A 12,655-nucleotide genomic window follows, 5' to 3' on the forward strand; every position below is an offset into this window, starting at 1 on the left:
TTATCCACATAACACTCCTGAAAGGTAGCAGGAAGCAGTATCCCCATTGTTACACAATGGAAATTTAGGCACAGAATAGTTTAAAGGTAAATTTTTCAAAAGCCCCTGCATGACCTGTCGAAGGTCACACAGGAAATCTGTTGAACCCAAGTCTTTGAATTAAACCTGAGTCTCCTGATTTCCAATTCTGTGCTCTTTCAAACTGACCATTCTTCCAGCCTATTATCGCAGTTTCTTTGAAACTGAGGGGTTGTTCTGTAGCATGATAATTTCTTCTACATGATATTAGCTAGTTACTATACTGATACTGTTTGTGTGTCTAAAAATGGAGGTTACTTACTTACTTAAAGATAGATGGTCCCTATCTGTATTCCACATTGGCATGCATACCCACGAGAGGAATACACATGGAGACTAACACTCAAAGAAGAAATGGCAGTTACTTACTGTAACTAGAGGTTCTTCGAGATGTGTGGTCCCTATCTGTATTCCACTCAGAGGTACGCATGTGCATGTGGAATACACAAAGAAGCCAGCACTCAAAGAAGAACTAAAACTTTGATTATATAGAATAGTTCCTCATTAATAGTTACGTTTCATACACAACACTTCACTCAAGTTTAAATGCCTGGATATTGAAATGTATGTCATAAGCATGATTACCAACTACATGGTGAGTTCTGCAATATTATGGTTGAACATGGAAAATTAAGGATGAAGTGGACACTTTAAGCATAAACTCCTTCCTTTTGGTTAGTGTGAATTGACTGTCTGACCTTATTTGGGTGAGTTCTCTTTGATTTTGTTGCTCTTTTATATAGTGGCAGTATTAATGTCCTGGCTTTTACAGTGTATGTGGGCTGAAAAAACAGAGCTAAATGGCTCTGACCTATCATGTAAAAATGCAAACATTTACTATAAGAAGCTATTTAGACAGAAAAATATAGTACTTCATGCTTATTATTTACTATTATAACATTTACAGAACTTTAACCTTGCATCAGAAAAAAACTGGAGGCATATTGTCTTTCACAAAATCTTTAGTGTTTTTTCTTCTTTTTTAAATTCCAGAGGTTTCAGTCAGACATTTTCAAACATTTTGTTAAAAATTTTCTTTGAAATAGGATATTCCTCAGAATAGATATATTACAACGATCACTTCCATTCTGTTCAAATACCTGTCCGTGCCTACTTACTTTCAGAAACTACTAAAGGACAGGACAATCACCACCAAAAGCAAAATCACCACAGACAGGATACCTCAGCCTAGAACATAACTATTCCCTCTACTGCTGTGCTCTCATTAGAGGGCAGCAGTATATTACTTCTCACTGGGAGCAAGCAAGGAATTGTCTCTGGGAGTTGCAGCTCTTTCCCTACACTCCCTCTCTGTGGACAGCTTAACAGCTACACTCTACCCTTTACACAAGACTGTGCCAAATGGCATAATTCTAACCTAACCCTCAATACGCTCAGCATCTAAATGCAATGTTAAGACAGTTGCAGACTTTGTTTTGGAGAGATAAGAAGCTTTTTTCTCTCTATATATATTTTAAAAACATATAAGAAACTTCAAAATAATAAATATATTTGGATGGGTTGAAGGATGTTAAATTCCAGGCCTCCCCATCTTGACAGTGTTCCTCTGAAAATATTTTTTCTCACATTTATTTACTTTTTTAAAATATCTGTGGGCTGAGACTCACTAAGCAAAGTTTCAACTTGGTGCAATTTTTTCCACAGCAAATTGAAACCCCCTGGAAAACAAAGTTTAGAAGAAGCAATTTAGGAGTAAATTTAGCCCCTATCTCTGGAACCAAAGACTTCTGACATTGGAAACAAGGTGATTTTGCTGTGAAGCAGGGTGCTGTATTTAGGAGGGGCTACTGCTCATCCACTTTGCAGCATGGAGGCAGAAGGGAGCAGAAAGGGTCAGGAATGGGGCCAGAAGAGCCATTCATGTCTTCTGTTCCTGTCCACTGTTGTTGAATGCTAGATAAGGTTCTAATCGATAACATCTTTTTAGACACTATTTAAATAATATTTTAAACTAATTCAGCAGCTATATTTTGAAATCCTGTGTAGATGGACCTTAGGTCTCCTTTACTATTGATAGGTCCTGTAAAGCTGTCATCATCCTTCTCATTGAGGAGCAGCAGATGCATTTCCACTCAGAACCGAGCAATGCTGCTGTTTACTCAAAGGGCCATTGTCCAACGGGAAGAGTTCCCTCACTTGGAACTGAGCTCACTAACCCCACAACATCCCCAGCCCTACCAGCTGAGGAACAAAAACTGGGCCTGGAAATCCAATTTGCTTACTAGATTCCTGTGTAGACAAGGTATACTATGTTACTAAAAAAAAATATCCAAGCATGAGGAGTTTCATTACAACATTCAGTAAAATAAATAAATAAAAGAACCAAAATAATAGTGATGAAAAATACTTGTAATTCATACCAGGTTGCACCACAGGACTGGTGGACCATGTAGACAAAAATGGCTGGCCAGACATCCTCGTAGGGACCGATATCAAAGTGGTATCTGACATAAAGAATATTTAAATTCAGCAGCAGCAAATATCCATTAATTCTTATTATAATTAGGCTAAAAACTGCTAGATGACATGCTCACCTGGCAGCATGTCTTGTTTCTGAACATACACACTATATTGACTTTGTTGACCAGATCCTCAGCTGGTGCAAGTTAGTGTAGTTCCACTGACTTCAATGGAGCTATGCAGATTTACATGAGCGAAGGACCTGGCCCTATTTGCTTAATAGAAATATCCTCCCCTCTCCCTTTTTAAGGGAACTATATCGTTTAAAGAATGTGTCAGAGTTCACCAGAATCTTCTTCGTTGAATTAGGATAATGAGGGGAGTTATAATGTAATTCAAAAGTATTCAAACTCAAATTAATCCTTCGCCACAAAAAGCTGTAAGGGTGGCTCATATATAATGAGAAATTCACTGGTGTTTTCAGGGCTGGTTGAAAATTACTTATTTCAAGAACTGGATGCAACTTCCACCAGCTTTCATTTTTGTAGGGAAAAAAATAGCTTTTACTATTTAATAGAAACTAAATTAAAATGTCAAAATGTACGGACTTAATACTGTATTTTTATGCTTCATTAGTTGACGTTTCCCCCCGTCATATCAACATTCACAGCCTCATGTTGGGAGGCCAGCATAGCAGAGCTGCTTGTCCATCCATTATTAATTAACCCCTTTCATTGCACCTGATGTGCTGAAATGTTCTATTTACTTCCCATTGAATCTAACTAAATGTTAGAGTGTCTGCGATTAACTATCAGAGGGGTAGCCGTGTTAGTCTGAATCTGTAAAAAGCAACAGAGGGTCCTGTGGCACCTTTAAGACTAACAGAAGTATTGGGAGCATAAGCTTTCGTGGGTAAGAACCTCACTTCTTCAGATGCAAGTAATGGAAATCTCCAGAGGCAGGTATAAATCAGTGTGGAGATAACGAGGTTAGTTCAATCAGGGAGGGTGAGGTGCTCTGCTAGCAGTAGAGGTGTGAACACCAAGGGAGGAGAAACTGCTTCTGTAGTTGGATAGCCATTCACAGTCTTTGTTTAATCCTGATCTGATGGTGTCAAATTTGCAAATGAACTGGAGCTCAGCAGTTTCTCTTTGGAGTCTGGTCCTGAAGTTTTTTTGCTGTAAGATGGCTACCTTAACATCTGCTATTGTGTGGCCAGGGAGGTTAAAGTGTTCTCCTACAGGTTTTTGTATATTGCCATTCCTGATATCTGACTTGTGTCCATTTATCCTCTTGCGTAGTGACTGTCCAGTTTGGCCAATGTACATAGCAGAGGGGCATTGCTGGCACATGATGGCATATATAACATTGGTGGACGTGCAGGTGAATGAGCCGGTGATGTTGTAGCTGATCTGGTTAGGTCCTGTGATAGTGCTGCTGGTGTAGATATGTGGGCAGAGTTGGCATCGAGGTTTGTTGCATGGGTTGGTTCCTGAGTTAGAGTTGTTATGGTGCGGTGCGTGGTTGCTGGTGAGAATATGCTTAAGGTTGGCAGGTTGTCTGTGGGCGAGGACAGGCCTGCCTCCCAAGGTCTGTGAAAGTGAGGGGTCATTGTCCAGGATGGGTTGTAGATCACTGATGATGCGTTGGAGAGGTTTAAGCTGAGGGCTGTAGGTGATGGCCAGTGGAGTTCTGTTGGTTTCTTTTTTGGGCCTGTCTTGTAGCAGGAGGCTTCTGGGTACACGTCTGGCTCTGTTGATTTGTTCCTTTATTTCCTTGTGTGGGTATCGTAGTTTTGAGAATGCTTGGTGAAGATCTTGTAGGTGTTGGTCTCTGTCTGAGGGGTTGGAGCAGATGCGGTTGTACCTCAGTGCTTGGCTGTAAACGATGGATCGTGTGGTGTGTCCGGGGTGGAAGCTGGAGGCATGAAGGTAGGCATAGCGGTCGGTGGGTTTTCGGTATAAGGTGGTGTTAACGTGGCCATTGCTTATTTGTACTGTGGTGTCCAGGAAGTGGACCTCCTGTGTAGATTGGTCCAGGCTGAGGTTGATGGTGGGGTGGAAGCTGTTGAAATCATGGTGGAATTCTTCCAGGGTCTCCTTCCCATGGGTCCAGATGATGAAGATGTCATCAATGTAGCGTAGGTAGAGAAGGGGCGTGAGTGGACGAGAGCTGAGGAAGCGTTGTTCCAGGTCAGCCATAAAGATGTTGGCATATTGTGGGGCCATGCGGGTGCCCATAGCGGTGCCACTGGTCTGGAGGTATATATTGTCACCAAATTTGAAATAATTGTGCGTGAGGATAAAGTCGCAGAGCTCGGCAATAAGTTGTGCTGTGTCATCATCAGGGATACTGTTCCTGACAGCTTGTATTCCATCTGTGTGTGGGATGTTTGTGTAGAGAGCCTCTACATCCATGGTGGCTAGGATGGTGTTTTCTGGGAGGTCACCAATGCATTGTAGTTTTCTCAGGAAATCTGTGGTGTCACGGAGATAGCTGGGAGTGCTGGTGGCGTAGGGTCTGAGTAGGGAGTCCACATATCCAGACAGTCCTTCAGTGAGAGTGCCAATGCCCGAGATGATGGGGCGTCCAGGATTTCCAGGTTTGTGGATCTTGGGTAGTAGATAGAATAACCCCGGTCGGGGCTCTAAGGGTATGTTGATTTGTTCCTGTGTTAGTGTAGGGAGTGTCCTGAGTAGATGGTGCAGTTTCTTAGTGTATTCCTCAGTGGGATCTGAGGAAAGTGGCCTGTAGAATTTGGTATTGGAGAGTTGTCTGGCGGCCTCCTTCTGGTAGTCAGACCTGTTCATGATGACAACAGCACCTCCTTTATCAGCCTCTTTGATGATAATGTCAGGGTGGTTTCTGAGGCTGTGGATGGCATTGCGTTCTGCACGACTTAGGTTATGAGGCAAGCGATGTTGTTTTTCCACAATTTCTGCCTGTGCACGTCGGCGGAAGCATTCTATGTATAGGTCCAGACTGTCATTTCGACCCTCAGGAGGAGTCCATGTGGAGTTCTTCTTCCTGTGTTGTTGGTGGGAGTGTATCTGTGTATCAGTGCGCTGTTCAGTGTTATCTTGAAAGTATTCTCTGAGTCGGAGGCGGCGAAAGTAGGCTTCCAGATCACCGCAGAACTGTATCATGTTCGTGGGGGTGCTGGGGCAAAAAGAGAGTCCCCGAGATAGGACAGACTCCTCTGCTGGGTTGAGTGTGTAGCTGGATAAATTGACGATATTGCTGGGTGAGTTAGGGGTACCCCTGTTGTGGCCCCATGTGCCAGGTAGGATTTTAGACAGCTTACGGTCCTTTTTCCTTTGTAGAGAGGTGAAGTGTGTAATGTAGATCTCCTGTCTTATTTTAGTAAAGTCCATTTGTGTGGAGGGTTGGTTATTTATGAAAGTCTCCAGGTTGGAGAGCTCTTTCTTGATGTTTATCTGTTTGCTGTATAGGATGCTGATCAGGTGGTTCCTCAGTTTCTTTGATAGTGTATGGCATAATCTCTCACTGTGGTCTGTGCAGTATGTAGATAGCAATGGATTTTTCACCTTCAGTCCATTTGGTATGATGTCCATCCGTTTGCATTTGGAAAGGAAGATGATATCTGTCTGTATTTGTGCAAGTTTCTTCATGAGGTTGATAGATTTCCATTCCATACGGCTAAATGCAGTGCCTTGCATGGTGTCAAGTATCAGAGGGGTAGCCGTGTTAGTCTGAATCTGTAAAAAGCAACAGAGGGTCCTGTGGCACCTTTAAGACTAACAGAAGTATTGGGAGCATAAGCTTTCGTGGGTAAGAACCTCACTTCTTCAGATGCAAGTAATGGAAATCTCCAGAGGCAGGTATAAATCAGTGTGGAGATAACGAGGTTAGTTCAATCAGGGAGGGTGAGGTGCTCTGCTAGCAGTAGAGGTGTGAACACCAAGGGAGGAGAAACTGCTTCTGTAGTTGGATAGCCATTCACAGTCTTTGTTTAATCCTGATCTGATGGTGTCAAATTTGCAAATGAACTGGAGCTCAGCAGTTTCTCTTTGGAGTCTGGTCCTGAAGTTTTTTTGCTGTAAGATGGCTACCTTAACATCTGCTATTGTGTGGCCAGGGAGGTTAAAGTGTTCTCCTACAGGTTTTTGTATATTGCCATTCCTGATATCTGACTTGTGTCCATTTATCCTCTTGCGTAGTGACTGTCCAGTTTGGCCAATGTACATAGCAGAGGGGCATTGCTGGCACATGATGGCATATATAACATTGGTGGACGTGCAGGTGAATGAGCCGGTGATGTTGTAGCTGATCTGGTTAGGTCCTGTGATAGTGCTGCTGGTGTAGATATGTGGGCAGAGTTGGCATCGAGGTTTGTTGCATGGGTTGGTTCCTGAGTTAGAGTTGTTATGGTGCGGTGCGTGGTTGCTGGTGAGAATATGCTTAAGGTTGGCAGGTTGTCTGTGGGCGAGGACAGGCCTGCCTCCCAAGGTCTGTGAAAGTGAGGGGTCATTGTCCAGGATGGGTTGTAGATCACTGATGATGCGTTGGAGAGGTTTAAGCTGAGGGCTGTAGGTGATGGCCAGTGGAGTTCTGTTGGTTTCTTTTTTGGGCCTGTCTTGTAGCAGGAGGCTTCTGGGTACACGTCTGGCTCTGTTGATTTGTTCCTTTATTTCCTTGTGTGGGTATCGTAGTTTTGAGAATGCTTGGTGAAGATCTTGTAGGTGTTGGTCTCTGTCTGAGGGGTTGGAGCAGATGCGGTTGTACCTCAGTGCTTGGCTGTAAACGATGGATCGTGTGGTGTGTCCGGGGTGGAAGCTGGAGGCATGAAGGTAGGCATAGCGGTCGGTGGGTTTTCGGTATAAGGTGGTGTTAACGTGGCCATTGCTTATTTGTACTGTGGTGTCCAGGAAGTGGACCTCCTGTGTAGATTGGTCCAGGCTGAGGTTGATGGTGGGGTGGAAGCTGTTGAAATCATGGTGGAATTCTTCCAGGGTCTCCTTCCCATGGGTCCAGATGATGAAGATGTCATCAATGTAGCGTAGGTAGAGAAGGGGCGTGAGTGGACGAGAGCTGAGGAAGCGTTGTTCCAGGTCAGCCATAAAGATGTTGGCATATTGTGGGGCCATGCGGGTGCCCATAGCGGTGCCACTGGTCTGGAGGTATATATTGTCACCAAATTTGAAATAATTGTGCGTGAGGATAAAGTCGCAGAGCTCGGCAATAAGTTGTGCTGTGTCATCATCAGGGATACTGTTCCTGACAGCTTGTATTCCATCTGTGTGTGGGATGTTTGTGTAGAGAGCCTCTACATCCATGGTGGCTAGGATGGTGTTTTCTGGGAGGTCACCAATGCATTGTAGTTTTCTCAGGAAATCTGTGGTGTCACGGAGATAGCTGGGAGTGCTGGTGGCGTAGGGTCTGAGTAGGGAGTCCACATATCCAGACAGTCCTTCAGTGAGAGTGCCAATGCCCGAGATGATGGGGCGTCCAGGATTTCCAGGTTTGTGGATCTTGGGTAGTAGATAGAATAACCCCGGTCGGGGCTCTAAGGGTATGTTGATTTGTTCCTGTGTTAGTGTAGGGAGTGTCCTGAGTAGATGGTGCAGTTTCTTAGTGTATTCCTCAGTGGGATCTGAGGAAAGTGGCCTGTAGAATTTGGTATTGGAGAGTTGTCTGGCGGCCTCCTTCTGGTAGTCAGACCTGTTCATGATGACAACAGCACCTCCTTTATCAGCCTCTTTGATGATAATGTCAGGGTGGTTTCTGAGGCTGTGGATGGCATTGCGTTCTGCACGACTTAGGTTATGAGGCAAGCGATGTTGTTTTTCCACAATTTCTGCCTGTGCACGTCGGCGGAAGCATTCTATGTATAGGTCCAGACTGTCATTTCGACCCTCAGGAGGAGTCCATGTGGAGTTCTTCTTCCTGTGTTGTTGGTGGGAGTGTATCTGTGTATCAGTGCGCTGTTCAGTGTTATCTTGAAAGTATTCTCTGAGTCGGAGGCGGCGAAAGTAGGCTTCCAGATCACCGCAGAACTGTATCATGTTCGTGGGGGTGCTGGGGCAAAAAGAGAGTCCCCGAGATAGGACAGACTCCTCTGCTGGGTTGAGTGTGTAGCTGGATAAATTGACGATATTGCTGGGTGAGTTAGGGGTACCCCTGTTGTGGCCCCATGTGCCAGGTAGGATTTTAGACAGCTTACGGTCCTTTTTCCTTTGTAGAGAGGTGAAGTGTGTAATGTAGATCTCCTGTCTTATTTTAGTAAAGTCCATTTGTGTGGAGGGTTGGTTATTTATGAAAGTCTCCAGGTTGGAGAGCTCTTTCTTGATGTTTATCTGTTTGCTGTATAGGATGCTGATCAGGTGGTTCCTCAGTTTCTTTGATAGTGTATGGCATAATCTCTCACTGTGGTCTGTGCAGTATGTAGATAGCAATGGATTTTTCACCTTCAGTCCATTTGGTATGATGTCCATCCGTTTGCATTTGGAAAGGAAGATGATATCTGTCTGTATTTGTGCAAGTTTCTTCATGAGGTTGATAGATTTCCATTCCATACGGCTAAATGCAGTGCCTTGCATGGTGTCAAGTATCAGAGGGGTAGCCGTGTTAGTCTGAATCTGTAAAAAGCAACAGAGGGTCCTGTGGCACCTTTAAGACTAACAGAAGTATTGGGAGCATAAGCTTTCGTGGGTAAGAACCTCACTTCTTCAGATGCAAGTAATGGAAATCTCCAGAGGCAGGTATAAATCAGTGTGGAGATAACGAGGTTAGTTCAATCAGGGAGGGTGAGGTGCTCTGCTAGCAGTAGAGGTGTGAACACCAAGGGAGGAGAAACTGCTTCTGTAGTTGGATAGCCATTCACAGTCTTTGTTTAATCCTGATCTGATGGTGTCAAATTTGCAAATGAACTGGAGCTCAGCAGTTTCTCTTTGGAGTCTGGTCCTGAAGTTTTTTTGCTGTAAGATGGCTACCTTAACATCTGCTATTGTGTGGCCAGGGAGGTTAAAGTGTTCTCCTACAGGTTTTTGTATATTGCCATTCCTGATATCTGACTTGTGTCCATTTATCCTCTTGCGTAGTGACTGTCCAGTTTGGCCAATGTACATAGCAGAGGGGCATTGCTGGCACATGATGGCATATATAACATTGGTGGACGTGCAGGTGAATGAGCCGGTGATGTTGTAGCTGATCTGGTTAGGTCCTGTGATAGTGCTGCTGGTGTAGATATGTGGGCAGAGTTGGCATCGAGGTTTGTTGCATGGGTTGGTTCCTGAGTTAGAGTTGTTATGGTGCGGTGCGTGGTTGCTGGTGAGAATATGCTTAAGGTTGGCAGGTTGTCTGTGGGCGAGGACAGGCCTGCCTCCCAAGGTCTGTGAAAGTGAGGGGTCATTGTCCAGGATGGGTTGTAGATCACTGATGATGCGTTGGAGAGGTTTAAGCTGAGGGCTGTAGGTGATGGCCAGTGGAGTTCTGTTGGTTTCTTTTTTGGGCCTGTCTTGTAGCAGGAGGCTTCTGGGTACACGTCTGGCTCTGTTGATTTGTTCCTTTATTTCCTTGTGTGGGTATCGTAGTTTTGAGAATGCTTGGTGAAGATCTTGTAGGTGTTGGTCTCTGTCTGAGGGGTTGGAGCAGATGCGGTTGTACCTCAGTGCTTGGCTGTAAACGATGGATCGTGTGGTGTGTCCGGGGTGGAAGCTGGAGGCATGAAGGTAGGCATAGCGGTCGGTGGGTTTTCGGTATAAGGTGGTGTTAACGTGGCCATTGCTTATTTGTACTGTGGTGTCCAGGAAGTGGACCTCCTGTGTAGATTGGTCCAGGCTGAGGTTGATGGTGGGGTGGAAGCTGTTGAAATCATGGTGGAATTCTTCCAGGGTCTCCTTCCCATGGGTCCAGATGATGAAGATGTCATCAATGTAGCGTAGGTAGAGAAGGGGCGTGAGTGGACGAGAGCTGAGGAAGCGTTGTTCCAGGTCAGCCATAAAGATGTTGGCATATTGTGGGGCCATGCGGGTGCCCATAGCGGTGCCACTGGTCTGGAGGTATATATTGTCACCAAATTTGAAATAATTGTGCGTGAGGATAAAGTCGCAGAGCTCGGCAATAAGTTGTGCTGTGTCATCATCAGGGATACTGTTCCTGACAGCTTGTATTCCATCTGTGTGTGGGATGTTTGTGTAGAGAGCCTCTACATCCATGGTGGCTAGGATGGTGTTTTCTGGGAGGTCACCAATGCATTGTAGTTTTCTCAGGAAATCTGTGGTGTCACGGAGATAGCTGGGAGTGCTGGTGGCGTAGGGTCTGAGTAGGGAGTCCACATATCCAGACAGTCCTTCAGTGAGAGTGCCAATGCCCGAGATGATGGGGCGTCCAGGATTTCCAGGTTTGTGGATCTTGGGTAGTAGATAGAATAACCCCGGTCGGGGCTCTAAGGGTATGTTGATTTGTTCCTGTGTTAGTGTAGGGAGTGTCCTGAGTAGATGGTGCAGTTTCTTAGTGTATTCCTCAGTGGGATCTGAGGAAAGTGGCCTGTAGAATTTGGTATTGGAGAGTTGTCTGGCGGCCTCCTTCTGGTAGTCAGACCTGTTCATGATGACAACAGCACCTCCTTTATCAGCCTCTTTGATGATAATGTCAGGGTGGTTTCTGAGGCTGTGGATGGCATTGCGTTCTGCACGACTTAGGTTATGAGGCAAGCGATGTTGTTTTTCCACAATTTCTGCCTGTGCACGTCGGCGGAAGCATTCTATGTATAGGTCCAGACTGTCATTTCGACCCTCAGGAGGAGTCCATGTGGAGTTCTTCTTCCTGTGTTGTTGGTGGGAGTGTATCTGTGTATCAGTGCGCTGTTCAGTGTTATCTTGAAAGTATTCTCTGAGTCGGAGGCGGCGAAAGTAGGCTTCCAGATCACCGCAGAACTGTATCATGTTCGTGGGGGTGCTGGGGCAAAAAGAGAGTCCCCGAGATAGGACAGACTCCTCTGCTGGGTTGAGTGTGTAGCTGGATAAATTGACGATATTGCTGGGTGAGTTAGGGGTACCCCTGTTGTGGCCCCATGTGCCAGGTAGGATTTTAGACAGCTTACGGTCCTTTTTCCTTTGTAGAGAGGTGAAGTGTGTAATGTAGATCTCCTGTCTTATTTTAGTAAAGTCCATTTGTGTGGAGGGTTGGTTATTTATGAAAGTCTCCAGGTTGGAGAGCTCTTTCTTGATGTTTATCTGTTTGCTGTATAGGATGCTGATCAGGTGGTTCCTCAGTTTCTTTGATAGTGTATGGCATAATCTCTCACTGTGGTCTGTGCAGTATGTAGATAGCAATGGATTTTTCACCTTCAGTCCATTTGGTATGATGTCCATCCGTTTGCATTTGGAAAGGAAGATGATATCTGTCTGTATTTGTGCAAGTTTCTTCATGAGGTTGATAGATTTCCATTCCATACGGCTAAATGCAGTGCCTTGCATGGTGTCAAGTATCAGAGGGGTAGCCGTGTTAGTCTGAATCTGTAAAAAGCAACAGAGGGTCCTGTGGCACCTTTAAGACTAACAGAAGTATTGGGAGCATAAGCTTTCGTGGGTAAGAACCTCACTTCTTCAGATGCAAGTAATGGAAATCTCCAGAGGCAGGTATAAATCAGTGTGGAGATAACGAGGTTAGTTCAATCAGGGAGGGTGAGGTGCTCTGCTAGCAGTAGAGGTGTGAACACCAAGGGAGGAGAAACTGCTTCTGTAGTTGGATAGCCATTCACAGTCTTTGTTTAATCCTGATCTGATGGTGTCAAATTTGCAAATGAACTGGAGCTCAGCAGTTTCTCTTTGGAGTCTGGTCCTGAAGTTTTTTTGCTGTAAGATGGCTACCTTAACATCTGCTATTGTGTGGCCAGGGAGGTTAAAGTGTTCTCCTACAGGTTTTTGTATATTGCCATTCCTGATATCTGACTTGTGTCCATTTATCCTCTTGCGTAGTGACTGTCCAGTTTGGCCAATGTACATAGCAGAGGGGCATTGCTGGCACATGATGGCATATATAACATTGGTGGACGTGCAGGTGAATGAGCCGGTGATGTTGTAGCTGATCTGGTTAGGTCCTGTGATAGTGCTGCTGGTGTAGATATGTGGGCAGAGTTGGCATCGAGGTTTGTTGCATGGGTTGGTTCCTGAGTTAGAGTTGTTATGGTGCG

General features: G+C 45.0%; 1 protein-coding gene across 1 annotated transcript in view; it reads right to left on the reverse strand.

Moving 5' to 3' along the window:
- The window catches only part of PDE10A (phosphodiesterase 10A), a 309,295-nt gene that overhangs the window by 29,871 nt on the left and 266,769 nt on the right, over nt 1-12,655 (reverse strand). The window contains exon 15 of the mRNA XM_065401635.1: nt 2,460-2,543. Coding sequence (XP_065257707.1) covers nt 2,460-2,543 — 84 coding nt within the window. The remainder of the gene's footprint in view (nt 1-2,459; nt 2,544-12,655) is intronic.

This window comes from Emys orbicularis, chromosome 3, assembly GCF_028017835.1.
Source record: "Emys orbicularis isolate rEmyOrb1 chromosome 3, rEmyOrb1.hap1, whole genome shotgun sequence".
Lineage (NCBI taxonomy): Eukaryota > Metazoa > Chordata > Testudines > Emydidae > Emys > Emys orbicularis.